This window comes from Mytilus galloprovincialis, chromosome 2 (assembly GCF_965363235.1).
Source record: "Mytilus galloprovincialis chromosome 2, xbMytGall1.hap1.1, whole genome shotgun sequence".
Taxonomy (NCBI): domain Eukaryota; kingdom Metazoa; phylum Mollusca; class Bivalvia; order Mytilida; family Mytilidae; genus Mytilus; species Mytilus galloprovincialis.
The window spans coordinates 114,000,670-114,024,653 of record NC_134839.1 but is presented as its reverse complement, the minus strand read 5'-3'; the positions used below and the strand labels follow the sequence as shown (position 1 = coordinate 114,024,653).

The 23,984-nt window shown below is 31.8% G+C and overlaps 1 protein-coding gene across 2 annotated transcripts; it reads left to right on the top strand.

The window, feature by feature from the left end:
- The first annotated feature begins 8,610 nt into the window (after positions 1 to 8,610).
- LOC143065467 (glycoprotein-N-acetylgalactosamine 3-beta-galactosyltransferase 1-like) lies at positions 8,611 to 22,319 on the top strand. Of its 2 annotated transcripts, XR_012975480.1 has the most exons (4): positions 8,611 to 8,973; positions 11,835 to 12,511; positions 15,494 to 19,740; positions 19,864 to 22,319. XR_012975480.1 is itself a non-coding variant. In XM_076239048.1 (3 exons), the coding sequence occupies exons 1-3, from the start codon at positions 8,736 to 8,738 to the stop codon at positions 15,827 to 15,829; spliced, it is 1,251 nt and encodes a 416-aa protein (XP_076095163.1). In that variant the 5' UTR covers positions 8,611 to 8,735; the 3' UTR covers positions 15,830 to 22,319. The 2 variants fall into 2 exon arrangements, 1 of the variants encoding a protein (XP_076095163.1); XM_076239048.1 differs by having other exon boundaries at positions 15,494 to 22,319.
- Positions 22,320 to 23,984: the final 1,665 nt, after the last annotated feature.

Below are 23,984 nucleotides of genomic sequence, written 5' to 3'. Positions count from 1 at the left end.
CCAAATGACAAGCGGAAGAAAATTGTTTTTATCTAGTTACGAGAAGCTTTTCAAATATAAAAATATAACTTGATTTATTATAGAAATTCTTACTGTACACCTAGAGCCTATTACAAGTAAATGATTATATTAAACATGGATTACTAGTATTTTTAAATACATATATCAAAATAGCATTAAATTAAGGTTTAAATACAATCAGAGACATCGTCTCTGAAAAATATAATTCCGAAAAAGACAAGTGCATTTTTAAAAGTTGTACGTAATCGAAGAAAAACAAATATAAAGAACCGATAAGAGCGACGCGAAAACAAATTTTAACGACTTTTTGCCCAAAACAATAGGTTTTTTTTATATAAAAATGGGGACATTCGCTAAAATTCATATATATAAATCTAAGGAAACATGAGATTTTTTTTGCGACTAAAAAGCTATAGGGTCGTACACCCTTGACATCCCCACGAATCCGCCACTGATATACCAAATGTGTGTGTGTGTGTGTTAACAACTATTTATTTTATATTATATTTTAATGAGGGGGGCAAGGGGGGTCCCAATAACAGCAAAACAGCAAATTGATTTGGCTCATAACAGATAACAAGGAATTAAAATGGACAAAAACAGATAACAGTAAATGAAATATTAAAATAATTCGGTCTTTGACAAATCAGTATTTCTTTTTACAGATATAATCCTTTGTATTCCATTTTTTATGACTATGTTTTTAGTATTAATTTATGTATCTAGAGTGTGTTTAAATTACTACTCAATATATTATAATATTTTTTATACGCTCGTTTAACTTTACGGAATGTATTATGGTATACTGTTGTCCGTCTGTTGTCAACATGTCGGACATTAACTCAAAAACTCTTTAACCATTTGCATTAAACTTTGGGAAATTGGTTATATCTATTGACGTGAGCTCCCTTTTTTTTTTCTTTTTTTTTTTTTTTTATAAATTTTAGATTTTAAGTTTCTGGGTAATGGGTTTTTATTCAATAAGATTGGTGTTTTTTTTTCAGTTTTCTGATAATATCTCAAAAATGCTTTCACAAAGCAAGGAATTTTGGTGAATTGTTTATATCTATTAACATTTGGTAACTTTCAATTTTTATAAATTTTAGATTTTACGTTTCCGAGTTAACGGGTTTTATTAATTAAAAAGGGGTGATTTTCCAGTTTTCAGACATTAACACAAAAATGTTTTCAGCAGTTCTCATGAAACGTTGGTGTATTGTTTATATATATTGACTGAAGCTCCCTTTGTTGCTAATAAAAAAAGTGACCTAAAAAAGTTTGAATATTCTGACTTTTTCTAAATGACCATTTAATGAGGTGTGTGAATTTTTCTTAATAAAACTTTGAGGCAAAGTGGTATATAGGGTAGAAAAATCAAAAGCACCAATTATAAGCATGCAATTTATCAAGTACTTCGAACGAATTTTGACACTCTAAAAGCAATTTATTGCACTATTTTCAAAGGCCTTATTTGAACAATTTTTTATCAGCTGAGGTTTTTGATTGTACCAAGTGTACTAGTAAGTAGAATACATAGTTTAGTAGGGAAACAATGGCTTGAAACGAAATAAATCTTTGTTTGTAATGAGTTATGTGCAGCTTCGGACCCAAGTACATGGTTGGAACTTTCATTGTACAATGCATTTGGTTCTGCTTTGAAAAGAATGAATCACAGAGCTGAGTCTATGTACCATATTATATAAAAGGTTAAGTGGTTGTTAGGACCTAGTCCTTAATTGAGATCTTTGTCAGATATTCCTGGCCATATGTTTTCCTTTTTGTCATTCATGAATGGAATTCTGTGATCGGTATATGTTAATGGAATCCTTCTCTGAATACGGGACAAACATTTTAGTAGTGGTAGACCCCAATGGCCAATGATCTTCAATTTATACCGAATATTGACTGACAAAAAAAATGCTAACATTCCAATTTTCAATAACAGTTAACAGCAAATACATTATCACAATAACAGATAACAAAAAAACTAAAAGCCCAGTAACAGCTAACAAAGAATAAGACAATAACAGCTAACAGCAAATATATTTTCAAAATAACAGATAACAAAGAATTAAATTGCCCCATAACAGCATAACAGTTAAACCCCTTGCCCCCCCCCCCCTCTTTAATTTGTCGAACAACCAGACACATATATGACGACGTTGTCCTCGAGCCGCGATGATCACGTCGCTGCCGTGCGATGTTTTAAATAACGCGCTGAAGTGCGTTTTTCATCTCGCCGAACTTTGCTGGCTGGGTGCATAATTCCATTTCAGAAATTCTAAATATTTAAAGAATATAAAGCACACCCCATCTTTGCTTTTTTAATATGGATTGTTATGCCCTCGTCCGACCGCACGTCCTCCCATCCCATTATCATAATGAATACATACAACGGGAGGGTGGTAAAGGATTATTTTCGTGCAACGTGTTTTGTTGTTTTTATTTCACGTGCAGCCGTGAAAAATGATCGTTATTCAACTTTCTGAAACCGGTAAAAAGATCAACGTGCAAGAAATTTTAAATTGTTCGTGAAATGGCAATTTTCATGATTTCGCGTTCTTCCGCTTTACGCTTCTCATATAACTATTCCAGAAACATTCTCCTGAATGACCTGAATGATAACAAGTTTTCAATTAGCTGGCTGTTTAAATACGCGATCAGGATTTTTTTTAATTAATATTCGCTCTTTGGGGAAATAGTTTAACTTTGTCATTTTTAGGAGAATTTATTTGCATAATAAGAGGTGCAATATAGCGTTTCCACATAACTCCTCCTACAGTTTGAATGCTAGGGTAGTTGAACTTTGTCCTTTTTGGAGAATATAACTAGATATAAACATTCAGATGATAATATGTCTTTATTTAGCAAGCTTTTAGTACCTATGATGATGCCAGGTTTAGTTGATATAAAAATTTCTTCATAAAACCAAAAAAAAATCATGATACATAAAGTTAAAAGAGAGCAAAAACGCCGCAGTCAAGAACAAATGCAAAAATACAAAAACTTAAAATGAACATTACAAATGGTTTGTAGAATTATATCGAAAAATTATATGTAGCCTACTAGTAGAAAAACCAGACTCAGAATAACCAGATGACAACACCAGATAAAAACAATTAAGAACTTTAAATAATTGTTTATATAACTGATTAAAAGTATGAAACGGATCTCTGATGCATTGCCGCGCTTAGACAAGACAGGAAACTAACTGATAATCATATCAGATAAAGCCAACATCTTAAATAGTCAGTTTCAAAAAGCATTCCTCGGAGATCAAGTGAACCCACACAAAAAAGAAAAAAGAAATCAAACTATCCAAAAGTGAAAAACATAATCATTTCCAAGAAGGGTGTCATAAAAGCATTTGAAAAGATCAATCCTAATAATGCAACTGGTCCAGATCAAACTTGTAGAACATGCGAAGTACTGAAAGATATGGTGGCCGGATGCGGCCATTTCCCCTGTTCGTGTTTTCGCGTTTTCTCCTCTCACTTTTCCAACGCGAAATCGGGTAATCGAGAAATCGAGAAATCAAAATTGAGAAATTGAGAAATCTGGAAATCTGGAAATCGAGAAATTGGGAAATCGAGAAATCAAAAAAGCAAAATCTAGAAATAGAGAAATCAGGAAATCGAGAAATCGAGAAATCGAGAAATTGGGAAATCGGGAAATCGGGAAATCGAGAAAGCAAAAATGCGAAATAGAGAAATTCATTTCCCGTTTTCGCGTTTTCACTTTCGTGTTTTCGCGTTTTTACTTTCTCGACTTTCTCGATTTCCAGATTTCCCGATTTCTCGATTTCCCTATTTCTCGATTTCCCTATTTCCCTATTTCTCAATTTCTCGATTTCACTTTCTCGATTTCGCTTTCTCGATTTCCCGATTTCCCAATTTCGCGTTTGCAAAGTGAAGGAAGAAAACACGAAAACGCGAAAAGGCGAAATGGCCGCATCTGGCCATCATAGAAAGAACTTAGTATACGTTACATCTTAATTACTTACATATTTCCAAAATCGCCAGACACAGGAAAAATCACAGTAGATTGGAAACATGCAGTGTAAATGATAGACCGATATCACTCACCTGCATACTATGTAAATCATGGAACACAGTAATCTAGAAAAAACCTTCATCCAAGAACTAACAAAAAATAACAATAATATCCAAACTGACATAACTATGATGGACTTTGGTAAAGCATTTCCAGTCACAGAAGACTTGACAAAGTATAACTCACACAAGACTTCTATTTAAACTATGACAAAGTATAACTCACAGAAGACTTCTATGCAAACTAAAATATGATGACAATGAATACAACACATGCATTATTACCGTGTCATCTCAAAAATATATATATTTCATCATTGTAGCTAAAAGTTTTTACAATTTTCTGTGACAATTAAGGATGAATTCCCGCCACCTTGAAAAGAATTCCTTTTGATGTGAAAATGATAAGATACATGATATGTGATTACTTGGTCACTTTTATAGTAATTATTTGATTACCAGACCAAATATTGAGGCTTGTTTAGGGGGGGGGTATCAATATCCCATATCCCATTAAATTTTTATCCCAATATCCCGTATCCCTATAATGTTTACCCCTAATATCCCAATAAATATTTTTTACAAATATCCCATATCCCTAAAACTATTTTGAAATATCCCAAAAAATCATTATAAATTCATTCCCAAGCCCATTTTTTTCCTCATCATCACAGCATCAACAATTTTGACTGGTAAAACAAACTGTGTTAAAGGAAATTTACAGTGAATATTCCAGTGTTAAATAAGAATATATGTGTCCAAAAGATGAAGTGTTCCATCTTAGAGCCTTGTATAACAATCTCTTTTTATGTGATCTTAAACGATAAATTTAGTGTAAGGGGTCTAATTTCAGACTTTTTTTTTTAATTGTTCAAACCGTGATGCATATGACTGTAAAATTTCATTTTGATAGCATTCTTCTTTTATTGATGAGAAACTTCATCCTACACGTTAACCTGTGTTGGAAAGAACAGAAGGACTCAACCCTGTCTCTTGTCCGAGATTGCTCTGACATCCAACGGCTGTTTTGCCAGACAAGCTGAGACTGTGGGATGTCCATATCAAAAAGTGGATATTTAGCATGCAAGTTCAATAACTCAAAATTTAACACAAGGAAGCTGTCTGCTAATGTACCTACATTACACTTAACTCAACGGTTGCAATATTTTTACTGCAGGCAAAATTTGCACAGCCCTTGTTTTGCAAAGAAATAACGCTACATTTGACTCTGTGATCTTGAACTTTAGGAATTACATAGATCCCAATATTTTTGTTACTTTTGTTTTAATTTCCTTCCTCACAACACCAGTAATAGAAGAACATATATTAATTTACATTGATTATTTAGTAATTATTCGTTATTAACATAGTTTATACGGCGAAATATCTACTTTTTGATATGGGACGTGCTCTGACGTCCCTCGGCCCTAGCTTGTCTGGCAAAACAACGGTTGCACATCAGAGCAATCTGTGAAACGTGGAGACCTCTGAAGATCCTCGCCACGTAAAAAATAAGAGGTAAAACACTAGAAAATATCCTGTAATCATATAAAGCATCAAAACAAATAAAAACATTGACAACAATAAGGCTTAAAAAAGGAAGATGTGCCGGTATGATTGCCAATGAGACAACTATCCACAAAAGACCAAAATGACACAGACATTAACAACTATAGGTCACCGTACGGCCTTCAACAATGAGCAAAGCCCATACCGCAAAGTCAGCTATAATAGGTCCCGATAAGACAATGTAAAACAATTCAAACGAGAAAACTAACGGCCTTATTTATGTAAAAAAAAAAATGAACGAAAAACAAATATGTAACACATAAACAAACGACAACCACTGAATTACAGGCTCCTGACTTGGGACAGGCACATACATAAATAATGTGGCGGGGTTAAACATGTTAGCGGGATCCCAAGGCCGTAACTAGGCATCTTATTTTAGTGAGGCAAAATAATTGAGCCGAGCGAAGCGAGGCGAATCGAGGCGAAATTTTTTTTGGAGGGTATGAAATGAATGGTGCAAAATCCTGCATTCTAGACATTTATAGAGAGTTTGATAATGTTTTGAATTTGGACACTATTATGGCACACCGTTTTTATATTTATTCAAATTTGAAGATATCTTATTTATTTAACAAGATATCTTATTAAGTATTAAGATATCTTTAATTTTTATAAGATATCTTATTTAATTTGAAAGTAAATAAGATATCTCTATTAGTTTATAAGATATCTCTATTAGTTTATAAGATATCTCTATAAGTTAATAAGATATCTCTATTAATTAATAAGATATCTTATAAAGTATATAAGATATCTTACTTCTTTATAAAGATATCTATTAAATACATACTTTATAAGATATCTTATTAATTAATAGAGATATCTTATAAACTAATAGAGATATCTTATTAACTTATGGAGATATCTTATTAAGTAAATAAGATATCTCTATTATTAACTATATAAAAGATATCTTATATAGTTAATAAGATATCTTATAAATTAATAGAGATATCTTATATTTTAAATAAGATATCTTATATATTTAATAAGATATCTTTATAAACATTTTAATAAGATATCTTATTTAATATATAAGATATCTTATTTAATTATCAGATATCTCAATTAATATATAAGATATCTCATTTTGTTATTTAGATATCTCAATTAGTTTATAAGATATCTTATTTAACTAAATAAGATATCTCGAAATTGAATAAATATAATAACGGCGTGCCATACACTTTTTATATAAATTTTTCATATTTTAAGACTTTTAATTACTAACACCAAATTTTTAACAACTTTATTTAAATTTATATGTAAGATAATTATCCAAATATCACTGATTTGAGTCTGCTGCAAGACCGCACAATCTCTCGCCACTCATGCATGCTCTTTTCCGAGTTTTCAGTCGTTTCAGGGCAGTCTGTGTTTCTAAAGGTAGCACATTATCATCAACACAATGATCAAAGTCTTCCAATTCCTTCTCCATCAGCAGTTGGGTAGCAGCATCGGTAGTAACAATTTTGATTGCAAAAGGGGATTAAGCTTTCCTATAAGCACCACCATACAGTCGCAGTTACAAAATATTAAACTCGCTTTTATGCTGACAAAGAGTAGACAAACTAGGGATAGAATGAGATAAGATACATGTATATGATTATATCTATAGAGTAAGTATATATGATATGGGTACAGGGGAATTGGAATGGAGTTTTTGACGTTTACATGTAGTTCCGTAATTTCAAATTATTTCTGGAAATAGTTGGTGGTATTTTAGTTCCAGAATCTATAAATTTAGGGGTTAGGGGTTGGGGGTGTCCGATTCCGAAACACCGAATATAAAGAAACGAAATTCCGTAGTCCCGAATAAGTAAAGACAAAATCTTGTGTTAAAGGTTCTACCTGATTCCTTTATAATATCAAATTGGAATATGGAATATTCATTCAATTTTTAAGGTTAAAGAAACATGGATAAAAACTAATCCATGCATTCATGTTTCATATTATTTATATTTTATTTATCTGTAAAGAGAAAGATTAAAGTTCGTGCACCGATGAATACGCAGACAGGACTGCCCCCTTCCGAAGACCAGTACTTGATTTGTCAGTCTACTTATCCTAATGAAGTTATATGCAATACTCAGACTGTTCACAAAAAAAAACTAGTTTACTAGAATCATTCCTTCTTTACCTTCAGTGTCGCTTTTCCTTTTTCTGCAAGAGCCTGTTTTTAACTAAAGATCCATGATGATTATCGTTACTAGGTTAATGTAATTGAGAAACATCACCCGTTGAGATGCTGAGTAATATCCAGGAAGGATAGTTTAAAAGGAATGATGACAAGTTATAGAAATTAAGGTTGAGACAGAACAACAAATGACTATTATATTTATATATATGTATAAAAAAAAAAATCAGTGTCGAAATTTTAGTGAGGCAATTGCCTCACTTGCCTCAAGGGTAGTTACGGCCTTGGATCCCAACCCTCCTCCTAACCTGGGACAGTGGTATAAAAGTAACTCATCAGATGGATACATCTAACAAAAATCTATGATTATTTCAAGAAAATTATCAATGCATATGAGCATATAATATAAAAAAAGATATGGTATGATTGCCAATGAAACAACTCTTCACAAGAGACCTATACAATTTTATCAAGTGAGATGTAAATATTTCTGTACTTAACTTTTAAATTCCACTTATTTTTTTTCATGTTAATCTCCTTATAAATGCATCAATATCCCATATCCCATTTACTATTAGGACAAATATCCCATATCCTTAAAATTAAAATGGCAAATATCCCGTATCCCAATATACCCTATACAAGCCTCAATATTCCATGATTATTCAAATATTTGATAATCATAAATGTAGAATGGTATTTTTGATTGTTTGATTATCTTGTTAAAAAAAAAGTAATTTTAAATGATTATGTGATTATATTAGCAAACAAATTCTGAGTATGTGATTATTGAACACCCCCATAAGGGAACTCGTGATTCATTAAAAATAAAAAACGTATTTTCCTTGCCTTCACCGGCCTTCATTTCATAATTATAAGCTGAAATATCGGAATGTTTCGGATTGTTTCTTCACACCAACGCTAACACCAGCCACTATCGAAAAACTGTCAACATGGCAGCAAGTGCTAGTCTTACACAGAAAGGAATAGTCCTGTTTTTACTAGGAATTGTTCTTGGATTCTTAATGACATTTTTATTTTCTAATCAATTTGATCTCAGTAATCAAATCCGTCAAGTACCAAATGGTGGTTTTATTCCTAATAGTCCACACAGCCACGGAGAGATGGACCATCTAAAAGGTCCAGACGAATCTGTTGACTGGTCAGAAGCTCATTTCCACAGTCATGCGGGTTTGTATATTACTTGATCATAATTTATATCAGTTGACATTCTCGTAAGCATATATCTATTTTATATTCAAATGCTCTACAAGTACAAAAAAAAACATTTGAGTTCAAAGCCAGCAGAAATTGATTAAAAAATTACCATGTAATAGGACAGTAGAGGGTCTGTTGGATTGATTACAAGTTGGCCCTGGTTAGTTCACCCATAGCCGCATTTGGAATGTTTTCCCTACTTATATATCTACTGACTGATTAGTCTCATTTCTTGTTTTCATTCTCAGCAGCCTTCATTTGCCATAAAGATGTTTGGCTTATTATAAAGTTTTGTTTGTATTTATCAGAAATTATTGCACTTCAAACAACTTCCACTCTTTTAGACATTGCAAATAGTACTGGTTGAGATGTAAATGAAAATAACCTTCGTTTGTAGCTTCTTTAGGGGTCAATTTCTGAAAAATTGTATGAATGGCTGCTTTTTGTGGAGCCTGAAGCTTTTCGTCTTTTGTTTCAAAAGCAAGACATAGCGATCCTACATTTCAATGTCCTCTACGATTTTTCACTCTGGTGTTTAAAGTTTTTTGAAATTTCGATCACTTTCTAAAACTATCCCTAGATTTCTACTTAACTTGAACAGAAGCAGGACAAATCGCCCCACTGGCAAAACGCCCCACACCAAATCGCCCCACTTTTCACCAACTCGCCCCACTATTAAAAAAATCGGCCCAAACTGGTTTACCAACTCGCCCCACTTTTTAAAAAATCGCCTCACTTGTGAAAAGGGTTAAATCCCGTTTACGTTTCCCCTGTCAACTCACCCCACTTATTGAATAAAGGTAAACTCTACTTCCATATATAATTTTCAGGTCTACCCAACTAGCCCCACTTTAAATGAAAACTAGTCTACATTGTCACAGAACACCAAAAAAAAACGAAATTTATTGAACCATTTTAAAAAAAAATTAAATGGTGTTTAACATTCTTAGAATATAATTGCAAATACATTTTCGTATCATTATTGGAGAATTACTTTATACTTGTAAGCTTAGTTATTTGCATAACAATTGAAAATAAACCTGTTAATTGAATCATAATCATACAATAGAGGACAATAGAAGCTAGGATTTCAAATAACAGCAATTTGATTTATAGCACTTCACGAAGGTTTTCATGGATATTGAGGTGGGACAGGGACATAGATTTACTACGGGATTGCATCTTTTTTCCTAAGTGGGTTGAATATGCACTAAAAAAATCATCGTGGTTTTATCTCTTTGTCAAGAGTGGGGTGAGTTGACAGACCTTATGTCAGCGGGATTTTAAGCCTTTTCATAAAGTGGGGCATGTTATCCAACCTATTTGCAATGGGATTTTAGCCTTTTGCATAAGTGGGGCGAGTTGGTAAACAAGAGTGGGGCGATTTTTTAGAAAGTGGGGCGATTTGCCAGTGGGGCGATTTGTCATGGATTCACTTGAACAGAAGCTTGTTTATGTTTATAATATAGTATCTTGAAGTAATTTTTGTAAAAAAATAATCGTGTTTATCCATATTTTACTTATAAATGGACTTGAGTAGGCGAGACAGTGGGTTCCACAGAACCCTTACAAATTTTTTGTTTTACATGGTTGTTGTCTAAGCTATTTATGAAATTCACTTCAATGTTACACTGAGGACTGGAAATGCAATGACTATTTATATTTACCGTACCATAAACAAAAAATGTTATTGCTATAATAAGGGAATTTAAGTAATACAACATAATTTGTTCAATCTTGACTAGAAAGAGCTGGTTTCCCCCACAAGTTATAAACCAGTGTATGTTCTACCAAGGACCTTTTATCATCATGGTACATCAGGTAATGTGATGCTACATTTCTTGAATGGTATGGTATCTGATGGTATCTGATGGTATCTGATGGTATCTGAATTTGTTATAGATAATGTTATTGATATGATGCTATTTAAAAATTTCTATGTTTGCTAGGATGCTAAAGGAAATGCCTAGGGAGAATAAATGTGCAAACAAATTCAGATACCATCCCATTCAAGAAATGTAGCATGATGTGTCTTTGTGTTCTTTCATTTCATATTGATTAATTCTTGCCCAAATATGCCACCACTGTCACGGAATAGAAGTTCCTTCATAATATAAGTTCCAAATGACAACAATATTCGGGAATATTATTTCCACTGGAATGAATATTACAGTAAATGTTCCTAACGGAATAAATGGTATAGAATATTTGTTCCAACAGGAACAGGTATTATGACATTGTTTATAACAAAGTTTCCATTGGAACTTCTGTTAGGTGGAACAAATATACGTTGACTAATAAAAAGAATTGAACTTCCCAAATTTTTTGCTGACATCTCTTTCAAAACAGATTATTTCACTGTAAATTTATATCCCATTATATATAACAAGCACAGTACTGGTAATCAACAATCAATTACACAGTTATGTTTAATTTTTAGTTAATACATGTAACTATAAATTATTTAGTCAATTGAATTGAATTCTGTTGCAGGATCAATAAGTTGTTATTTGGTTTTTATAACATGTATAATGACCATATGCTTATCAAATTACTTAATCTATTCAAATTAAACAACCCTTTATTCTAAAGAGTTGATTTAATTAACATCATTTCAGAGTTGTTAGATTCAATAAGCTGTCTCATCTGTTTTTCAAGGGAGACAAGCATAACTGACTAATAGACAAAAGGCTTATGGTTATAGTAATAGATTTCCAAAAATGATCTCAGTCAATATATATATATAAATTACTGGTCATTTGCCAGTATTCCGTTTGTTGACTTTTTGACGCATTCGCTGTTCCCATTCTCATTTTCCCATTCTAATTTTTCAGAAGAGTCGAGCCAGTTAGCAAAGGAGTTAGAAAAAGATGTGCGTGTTCTTTGTTGGATCATGACCAATCCAAGTAATCATCAATCCAAAGCTAAACATGTGAAAGCCACATGGGGTAAAAGATGCACCAAACTTATATTTATGAGTTCATCAGAAGATAGACATCTCCCTGCAGTAGCTTTACCAGTGCACGAAGGTCGTGACAATCTATGGGCAAAAACAAAAGAAGCTTTTAAATATTTGTACAAAAATCATTTAAACGATTATGATTGGTTTATGAAAGCAGATGATGATACATATGTTATCGTTGAAAATTTGCGTTATTTTTTGCATGATAAAAACCCGAAGTCTCCTGTTTATTATGGCCGTAGGTTTAAACCCTATGTTAAACAAGGCTACATGAGTGGAGGGGCTGGGTATGTTCTTAGCAGAGAAGCAACAAAAATATTTGTAGAAAAGGGTATAAATATCCCTGGGACATGTAGAACTGATGCTGGAGGGGCAGAAGATTTAGAAATAGGACGGTGTCTGGAAAAGATTGGTGTAAAAGCCGAGGATAGTAGAGATGAATCAGGAGGAGAAAGATTTATGCCGTTTATACCAGAACATCACTTGATTCCTGGAATTCTACCCAAAGATATGTGGTACTGGAGTTACAATTATTACCCTGCAAAACAGGTAGGTACTTTATTATTATTTTGTATCATGTGTTGCACAGTCGAGGATATGGTACCGGTAGTTGTCTCCATAATTCTGAAACACATCAATGCTTAAAGGCCTTTTTGACAGAAAGTGTTTATGTTAGGTAGAATTATTTGTTATCACATTATTCTTTTTACCATGCTTTACCAAAATTTGTACAAGGACATTTTATTGGAGTCTGGCTATTCTTAGGAGTACTGTAAAAATGACACCTTAAGGTGATAATGGACAACTAAACTGTCTAAACATGGTGAAAAATAATGAAAGAAAGTTTGAGATCTTTCTGTATTCATAATTGTGTGTCACATTGTTAACTACATTTGCCATGGGTTATGACACTTGTATTTTAAACTGATATATCATGTTAAGGAGGGATATTTGCGAAAAATACCAGTCGAGAGAATGTTAAATTTCGCGAGCCGTAAGGCGAGGGCAATTCATTCTCAAGACTGATCAGTATTTTTCGCAAATACCCCTCAAGAACATGCTATATCTGTTTAATTACACCAAATGTTAATGTTCAAAAACGCATTGATGATCGTGACGTTACAAGCGTCCAGTCGGATAGAGTATTTTTTGGCAAATACCACGGCAGAGAGTGTACAAAAGGTATATCCTTTTTGCAAATACCCGGCGGCGTTAAAAAATGAACGATATTCATTTGATAACAGTGAATTGGTGAAAAATACACTGGCTTTCAACCAATCAAAACCCAGGATTCTTACATAAGGTGTAAATATAAAGATAAGCTGCATACTGTACTCATTGACTGCAAGTGATGTTTCTGCAATTTTATGATTATGCAATAAAATACTGTATTTTTACTGACTGACGTACATGAAGTTAGGGTCAATTGAGGATATGATTACTAACATGACAATACATCAGTAAGACATGAATCAATATATTGTAAAATTAATAATTGAAGCCGGGAATGTGTTAAAGGGACAATAACTGACTTAAAAGTCGAAAACAGCATAAGGCTTTTCAACACATAGAAAAAAATCATTCACCTTGAGGCTTGGTACAGCTAGCCCCTTATCAAAAATGTTACTTTGAAAAAAATTACACCATTTTTAGAAATGTACAAAAATGTACCTATTAGTTAACTTTAAACTACAAATTACATGTACTTTGAAATTAACTACTTTATTAATTAAGCATGTTGTCTTTAGTTATTTACAGTGTACCATAGTCCTTGCCTACCCTCTGAAATAAATGTTTACATCATCATGAACCTTAAGGGTTTCTTGTTTCAGAATTTTTTTGAAATATCAATATGTTGAATTATGATATATACCAGAACATGTCAATATTTACCTTTCTATAGGAAATTGAGTATGAATAAATATTATGGCTCCAATTTCATGTATAGAATAAGTAGGTATGATTTACAATGAGACATTCACTGAAGACAGAATTGTGATAGTACGTGTACACAAAGGACATGGTGTCCTATGGAAAAGTTGTCTTTTTTACTTTTATAAACCTGAAGAAATATTTGTTTGTTAAGGAAAAAATCAAATGACACCTTCTTACAAAATCATTTCAGAAGAATTACTGTAAATACAGAAATTATTACGTGCATTTATTATTGCGATTTTGTCATTCTAGACTGAAATGCAATTTATTTCATTTGTATTTATTTAAAAAATTTGCGATATTCAGAAAAATCCTATTTGGCTCATATTAAAAATTTCAAAATGAGAGTTAAAATTGTTGCGACTATGACCCAGCCGCGTTAACGTTTTTTCACAATAATAAAAACATCACAATAGCATTTAAAGGAAACATTTCATTATTTATACCTAACCCTACCCATGGCGCATTATGTTTTTTGGTCTGTGCCTCCATTTGTCTGTCCGTTTGTCCGTCAATCTTTTTTATGTCAGTTTGTCTGTTCCTCTGTCTGTAATTTCAGCTTCAGGTTAAAGTTTTTGGTCAAGGTAGTTTTTGATGAAGTTGAAGTCTGATCAACTTGAAACTTAGTACATATGTTCCCTACGATATGATCTTTCTAACTTTATGCCACATTAAAGTTTTTACCCAAATTTTACAATCTACTGAACATAGAAAATGATAAGAACAAAAGGGGCATCCACGTACAAGGACACATTCTTGTTTTGTTTAATTCAGTATTTTACTGATAAATCACTAATTTCTATCAGTCCATATTACACTTTTACCCTGAAAATAGCCATTACAGACAAGACACACAGTATTGAGGAACCTATTTCCAATTTTTAATTTCCCTGTTAAATGTTTGTTTAAAAAAATATGTATCTTGTGCAGGGACTTAGTTGTGTAGTGTTTAACACTTCCATTTCTATTTTGTGCAGGGACTAAGTTGTGTAGTGTTTAACACATCCATTTCTATCTTGTGCAGGGACTAAGTTGTGTAGTGTTTAACACATCCATTTCTATCTTGTGCAGGGACTTAGTTGTGTAGTGTTTAACACATCCATTTCTATCTTGTGCAGGGACTTAGTTGTGTAGTGTTTAACACATCCATTTCTAACTTGTGCAGGGACTAAGTTGTGCAGTGTTTAAAACATCCATTTCTATCTTGTGCAGGGACTAAGTTATGCAGTGTTTAAAACATTTATATGACGATGTATATTTTGCAGGGTCTAAGCTGTGTTGTAGTTTACACATATATAGAATAACCATACATTGTCTCGAAATATTAATGTTATTTGTACAAGGCTTAGAAACATGTAGAAAGCGAAGGTAAAAACCATCACTTCTCAATTTTGAGTGGAAGACGTAAAATTTCCACGAACCTGTATGTTTTATTGACGTCATAAATAAACCTCTACGGAAACACATTGTCAGCGTCATAAACAAGGCGATATACGGTCAGTGACTGTATATCACATATGAATATATGGTCAATGCAATTTGACCGCTCAAATAGCACAGCTGCAGTATATAATCATTTACATGTATCTTTTGCAGGGTCCAAGCTGTTGCAGTGATTTTGCTATCACCTTTCACTACGTTGCACCCAACATGATGTATGTTTTGGAATATTTAGTATATCACCTGAAACCTTATGGTTATGGTCAAGTTTACACCAAAGTTCAGCAATGTGATAATAAAAATACTGACGATAGCAAAAAATTGACTACAACAAACCCAGAAAATAATGTGAAAGTAAAAAATATAGATAGTGTTTCAGATAAGACTATGAATAGTGTTACAGATAAGACAGAGAGTACTCAAAGTAAAGCGAATATAGAGAGTAATAATAATATAGAAACTGTAGAAGATAAAGGAATGCAACCATCATGATAAGTACCGGTGCTGTCATTCATAAGACACTTTTCATTTCCATATGTGTGAAGCTGTATAACCACTGCTGTTAACAATCAATGTAACTTAATAGTTGCTTAGTAAATTTGTCATTTAAATATTTTATATCAATTCTGTATAATATGTAGACTGTATACTGTTGTGTTTTCAGATATTTATTTATGTTACTTTTAACCAAGTTTCACGTTCTAAATATTTGTTCCTCCTTTACCCAAATAATGTAAATAATTAATAATAAAAATGTGTAAAAAAAATGAAAAGATGCAACAATAGAAAACAAACAATTATATAAAATACAATGTACAAGGGAATTTTTAAATGAACATTATTTTGTATCTAGGCAAACTATGATGAAATATTGTTAAATTAGATTTAAGATTTGGTATACAGCTGTATAAAATGTACTGTAAGATGTATAGAGACAATTATTGGTATTTTGTTTTTTTTAAAAACAAACTTTGTAAAGGTAGATTTATCAAAAAGCTATAACTTATATTTGACATGAAAATGATGATGATGATTGATTTGAGATAGTTTATGGTGGGCAGCTCCAACTGTTACCCTGCAATAACATCAGAACAAATTTTTCCACTTCAAATGTTCTGATTTGAATCTAGTGACAATGTCTAATGACAAACAACAAAATTTAATTAGATTTTGCACTTTTACTTTCTGGGAGTTATTGTCCTTTATTGATTGATGGTGGTGCCATCTGTGAATTATGTCAATTAATGGGATTACCTGAGGACAGCTGATCTAATTTCATTTAAAGATTAAATATGTATTTTTTTATGACAAGATTGAGGCCAATATCATATTAAGGAATTTCTTTGCAGTTCATTTGTACTTAAGCTTAAGGATGTCACTTAGGTGAAAGTAAAAAAATCAAGAATTTGAAATTGATACTTTAAAGTCGGAAGAACATTAGTGAAGGAACAAAATAAGCTAAAAATATTGATAGGTCATGGAGCTTCTTTTTGAGATATTTTTAATTTTAGAAAAGTGCTGGGAAAGGCTGAGTGAGACTTTTACCTTATATTCCATTGGTATTATTTGGGTCTCATGATTAAATCAAAAGAAAAGAAATCAAGAATCTGCTTAAATTTTGGTGAAAGACCTTTTATGAGCAATTATAAGTCTTGTATGAAAAGATAAATGTGTGTTATGGTGCAAAACATTTTACCTTTTATCATAAGGAAAAAAAATCAAGGAGTCTGAACATCTGACACAAGTTCCAAAACCCCACGTTAGTACATCATTTACTGTAATGATGTTGAGTGATTTATGTCATATCTGTGTAATACATTTAAAACAGTAAAACCAACCTGTTTTTCTAATTTTTCTAATTTAAGTAGATTTTTTTTAGATTGACAGCTTTCAGTAGAAATGGTCTTTGATTGATTGGAAAATGGGGCTTGATGTCTTTGTAGTTGGGTGAATTTAAAAACTTTCAAACAATCTAAAAATTTTCAATGATATGTTGTTACTTATGACAAAATTAAGTTTGTTATTGACATTTTCATTTTTGTATGACAGGAGTTATTTTCCTCGACTGATTGAAAAATGGTGCTTTATGTTCCTTCCTGCAATTCCTAGATAATTGTTTAAACCTTTATATATTTTTTTTTGATATGAATGTTATTGCCATTCAGTAGTTTTTGTTGGTCCTTGTTTGTTATGAAAATGGTTATTTATGCTGTTTTTGATGGGATTAACTTCAGAACCACCAGCCACTCATGTTCAGACACATTTTTTGTTTGTTTCTGATGGCAAATTAAATACATGCATGTAAAAGTTGTCAAACATTGACATTTTTTACTTTTGTTGATCAGATTTGTGGTCCTCGATTGATTGATTAAAGAAGGATCTGTATGTCCCTCCCATGAAACAACCTGATAAATGTTCAACCAATTGAATATATCTATATATTTTGTCAGATAACTAAGTCAAGGTCAACATTTGGTCAATTACCATTTTCATGAGTTTTTGTCTTTGATTGCTAAACAGTGAACAGATTGCTGTCTTTTTGTCATCCTCTTGTTTTTTTTCTCTTTAACCAGATTTTGTTTATAGAGGTTTTATATCACGTGATATTAATCTCGGTAAATGTTTTATATCACTTGATATTAATCTCGGTAAATGTATTATATCACGTGATATTAATCTCGGTAAATGTTTTATATCACGTGATATTAATCTCGGTAAATGTTTTATATCACGTGATATTAATCTCGGTAAATGTTTTATATCACGTGATATTAATCTAGGTAAATGTTTTATATGCATATTGTGTACACATTTCTCAACAGAATATTTTTGTATTACACAAATGTCTTTAATTTTACGTAATTTTTGTATTTGTTTCATTTTTTTCAAATTGAAATAAAAGGAGATATAAATCAGATTATCTAGGGAAAAAAGGAATTTCGATTCATCTATTTTATTTTGTGACAAGAAAAAAAGTTCAGTGGATCCAATTTTTGTATTCATTTTCTGAAAGCACATTATAACAGCTATTGACTCATACTATAATTAAGATTCTTTATTTAAACAAATATTTGTTCAGTGCATTTTAGACCAGAAATGATATATGTAAATAAAAGCTGAAAAGGAATTTCCTATTTTTATTACAATCATTTTCTCAAGAGAACTGTTGTTCTTATTTTCTCAAATTAGCTTTTTTATAATAATGTGACGTTAATTTACAGTCTACTTGATAGTCCATGACAAATATGTTAAAAGTGTAACTAGTCAATAAATATATACCGGGTTTGTATATAAACAAATGTTTTAAACCATATTAAGATTATTTTATATTTTTGACATATATTTTTATATAATTAACAAATCTAATATGAAATATGAAGCAACATTTAGTGCTCAATGTGACGATTTTATGTCCTTCCCTGCCCTGTGACTTTAGAAAATTTGATTTCTTGGGGCTCTGATTAGAAGAAATCACATTTTATGTCCCTCCCTTACCTGTGACTTGAGAAGAGAAACATTTGATTTCGTGGGACTTAGGTAAAAAGTAATCACATTTTATGTCCCTTCTGTCCCTGTGATGGCATTTTAAAGTGTGATTCTAGTCTTTCCGGACAACATTCCATTTGTCTTTATCAATATAAATCAATAAAACAAGTCCATCCTAGTCCATCCTGTTCAATTTGGTATCTATATGTTTTTTTCAAGCAGTTTTTTTTCTGTGAAACAAAACTGAGATGAAGTTGCCAATTTTATAATATGATTGTGTATGACTTGTTTGTTCCTTGAACACCATATAGTTATATTAGTACAACTGGGTAAAATGCCTATGTGTTGGACTGTCACACTAGGATATCTAAACAAAGTATTAGGCATGAACTTATTTATTAGATTTCACCTGGATATGGTGCAGGTTATTAAAATTATCTAGAGATGGTACCTAACACTACAGGGAGATAACTCTGTAAAACTCCTTCTAAAGGTGGTACCTAACACTACAGGGAGACAACTCTGTAGAAATCAGCTTAACGTTTTAATTAGGTTGTACTCTTATAATTATAAGGAAATATTAAGCTTATCAATGATCAAAATTAGTGTTTGTCAAACTGCTATATATCCTATGAAATTTTTCAGAGAAAATGTGTGGTTTAAAGTTTTTTAAATTTTTATATTTTTTGTCAAAGGGTCAAAGTAAGTATTTTGTTTAATTCTTATGAAAATTAAACGAGCCACATTTATTTGAGTCAAGGTGTTAGTTACCACCTTAACAGCTTTATCATTTTTTCTATGAATGTAATTATGGAGACAAGACTTCGGCATTATTTCAACTGCTTCATCTTCTGTAGTTTATGTGTTTTACACTTTAGCTATATAGTAGAAATGATTACCATTAGAGCATTTTGCATGTGCATTAATTTATCAGAAGTACATTTGTATTTGACAGATTTCATTTGATATTTAGCTATGCTGTATAGTCAGAAGTTTCAACGAGATATGTGTCATAAAGAAAAAAAAGAAGTTTCAACAAGATATGTGTCACAAAGAAAAAAAGGTTGCATTTTAAATTTTGATAGCATTATTTGTATTCAGCATTTTCCAAAATCGCCAAAAAAAACAACCTCACATTTATATCGATTGTCCAACAATCTCATTGAATGCAAACGATAATATTTGAATTTACAGTACAATACAAATTATTCTTTGTTATTTCCATATTCAATGTGATAATATTGTCTTTAGATGAAATCTAACTATACAATTGGTTTGTTGCACTTTAGTTTGCTTGACCATGTTTTATAGAGTTGTAGAGTGGGTCATTAGTGTTTTATAAATCTCACTATCTTTACATCATCAGAGAACATGTGTATTGGTGCCTTTTTTCAGATTGTAAATAACCAAGATTTTTTAACAGTTTTGGGTTTTCGATGTTTAAACATGATTTGGTTGATCTAATTAACATTTGGCTATTTGTACATATTTAGAGAACAGGTATTATTATTTGTGAACTCTTAGAAATCCTTATTACATGCTTTGAATTGTGTATGTTTTATCTGGTACATATTAGTATAATCTCTAAAAAGAATTTGAAATAGTGTGTATGTATAGTGAACAATAGATTATATATATGTATACAATCTGGGTTTTTTCAGTTAAAAGTAAACTTCATCCTTTCCACTCAATCACTAAATATGTAAATTAGTTTTGATACTCAAAGTATATAATGTTCCAACATTAATGTTTTGTACAGATTTAGTGTTTTTAACATTGCTGTAAATCTAGTTTGATATTTCACTATTGACTCAATCCAGTATGCATTTGTGTCATAGCTATTTATATAATTTCCTACTTTACTTTTTTATAAGACAATCTCTTTTCATATTGAACCTTTACTATAAAGCTTACCTTAGTAGTAAACACTCTTTACTAACCTTACATTACTGGTAAACACCCTGCCACCAAACCTACATAATTGTTGAATACCTGCCACTAAATTAAGCTGACTACAGTGTTTTCTCCCTTGCTACTTAGCTTACCATTTTGATAAACCCGTGGATACAAATTGTACGATCATGTTAAGTAATCTCCCTTGCTACTTAGCTTACCATATTCATAAACCCGTAGATACAAATTGTACGATCATGTTAAGTAACTTCTAACAAATTTACCGTATTGGTAAACACCCTGCTACCAAGCTACCTGTAATAGTTAGCTTCCTACTACCAAGCTTAAAACCATATTGGTAAACCCTCTGCTACCAACTTAACCAAGCTTACCATATTGGTAAACTCCCTGCAACCAAAATTACCATATTGGTAAAATATTGGTAAACCCCTGCTACTAAGTTTACCATATTGGTAAATCTCTGCTACTAAGTTTACCATATTGGTAAATCTCTGCTACTAAGCAATCTTCCAATATTGTTAAGCCTCCTGCTACCAAGCTTACTATACCGGTATTGGTAAATCCCGTCACCAAGCTGATTTCCTCACATTTATGTGTTGTAAGGATATGCATCATTTAAAGTAGTCCCTTAATGATAAGACCTCTCGTTAATCACAAATGTGGCCTTATAACTGTGTCTGTGATATCTGGTTTAGCACTTTCCTTTTTCATGCGATTATTGTCTCATTTACATAAATCTTTATTTCTACTCATACCAGAATCAGCATTAGAGTGCACCCTGGTGACCTTTAGATATTTGAAATATTATTTTATGTTCAGTGACGATGTCCTCATTTTCTTATTTTTTTGTTTTGCTAACTCATAAAACATCAACAATCAATCATGATAAGTATGATGATCAGATACTGTGGATTCATTACTATTAATCATGATCAGCATGATGATAGATACTGTGGATTCATTACTATTAATCATGATAAGTATGATGATCAGATACTGTGGATTCATTACTATTTATGGATACTAATTTTGGTGGATTTTGTTGGAACTGGTGAAATAGTGTTTTAAATGTTTTAACCATTTTCAAAATTTCTATTAGATTATATGCAGTTTTTACCAAGGGCTATTCCAGAAAAAAATGTATGGGGGGGTTGGAAGGCAGTTTTTGTCAGCACCTGCCACCCAGACAATTGTAATTTAGAATTATAGTGCATTATAGTGTGAAAAGTTGCTCTGATACCCATCACCCATGTATTATTTATACAATGTGCCTTCCAACCCCCCCATACATTTTTTTCTGGAATAGCCCCAAATAAAATATCTATGAAAATGTAAGTTTTCTTTAATTCATAGAAATTGGTACCCCGAAACATAAATGATTCCACAGATTTGTACACTATTGTATTTGTACATCAAGAGCATGACATGTTCACAAAAGTTTCATTTGTATTTGTTTTATTTTGTTAATATTGACCTGCTGAATGATATTGCAGTGTTTTATTATATATTTTGTTAACTTTTTGAGATATTTTAGTGACCTAATCAAAAGTTGGTAATGGAAATAAAAAGATTATTATAATGACTCTGTCTTTGGGTTTTTTCTGCTGTGAGATGGTTCAAATTCTGTCATAATTTTTATTATTATTGAATCTCTCAGCTGATCCTCTGTAATAGTTGGCTCAGTACAACAGTAACTCAACTAACTATTACATTTATACATCTGATTTAGTGAAATATGAATACAAAGATATTTATCCCTCTCTTTTTAAAAATGAAATGTTCAGTATTCCAACATCAGTGATCTTTATTCATTGACCTATTCTGAAAACTTAAATTTCAAACAATAGAAAATTTTACCAAAGCATAGATTCGTTATGTTACAAAGTTTATTCTTGTCATAACATCACTGTCCTTGACCTTAATTTCATGGTTTAGTGACTGCTGATAAAAACTTTATAGTATGTTCTGTTATTTTTGTGGTTCATTGGTTAGTGTAGTTTTTGTGTTTTGATATGTTTCTCAGATACCAATAACAAAAGGTCAACTATATTGAATGTATAATGATTGCATGTTCTACATTTCTATCTTTCAGATACCATCTGAACCTTGACCTAATATTCCTCGATCAATGGGAAATGTTAAGGTTTCTGTATTTAGGTCTTTCTCTTAGAAATAATAAGCAAAAGATCAACTATATTTGCCATTGTGGTGTATGGAATCAACAAATGGAAGTTTTTAACAACCTTGACTGGCCACACAGCTCTTGCACGGTCAGCTTGTCATGTATGGAATGAGCGTATGATTAGGTAGATATACATGTTTGTATTGCATGGTTCATCTGGCTGTGACCTTGTTTTCATGGTTCATTGATCAATGTTATGCTTTAGCGATTTGGTCTGTTTCTCAGGTACTATAATCAATAGGTCAACTATATTCAGTGCTAAAAATGATTGTAATATGTTTATATCTGTCTGACATGGTTCTTCTGATCTTGACCAATTGTTCATGGCGCATTTGTCAATGTTAGTTGTTTACCTTTATATATAAGTATTACAACATAAAATCAATTATTTTTAGGAAAGTAGGCAAGACATTTTAGCATGTTCATTGTAGGTTTATATATATGCATTGTGATGTTGTGTCTGTTGATACACCATATTCTTTCCTTTCAATTATATCTGATTTAATCTGTATTGAAAGTACTGTTTGATAAATTTGATGAACCGATCAATTTTTTCCTCTTTGGCAAAGTTGTACGAACTGCAAATATGGCTGAAAGTACAGGGATGTTAGGTGAATGTGAAAGAAATGGTTTGAGTGAAATTAGTACATATTTTAGGTAAGGCATCAACCATTTGATTTTCTGGGGGGGCTATGGTTTTTTTTGGAAAAAAAAGTTTGTTTCCAGGTTTTGGTGAAAAAAATAATTTGTTTTGGACCCTGAGAAAAAAAAAATGTTTGTTTCACCCTCAGCTGCCACTATATGTAATGCTAAAATTGAAAGAAAAAAATTGTTTTCGGTTTGTCGCTAAAAAAATAGATTGTTCTTCGCCGAAGGCGAAAAAAAAAGTTTGCACCGAAAAAAAAACCATAGCCCCCCCCAGAAAATCAAATGGTTGCTGCCTAATCAACTCCTTCTGCAATTTTGATCACGAGGTCCAAAAAACTGCTTATAGTATTGTGATGTGGGCTGATGGATGGATGAAATAGCAAAAGTAGGTACCTATATTGTATAATGAGTTCCTCC

What these genes read in the sequence shown, in the direction of transcription:
- LOC143065467 (XM_076239048.1), top strand. Translation starts at nt 8,736, where the DNA reads ATGGCAGCAAGTGCTAGTCTTACACAGAAAGGAATAGTCCTGTTTTTA. An exon ending in TCATTTCCACAGTCATGCGG is followed by an intron (nt 8,974 to 11,834) that starts GTTTGTATATTA and finishes CTAATTTTTCAG; the next exon opens with AAGAGTCGAGCCAGTTAGCA. An exon ending in ATTATTACCCTGCAAAACAG is followed by an intron (nt 12,512 to 15,493) that starts GTAGGTACTTTA and finishes TATCTTTTGCAG; the next exon opens with GGTCCAAGCTGTTGCAGTGA.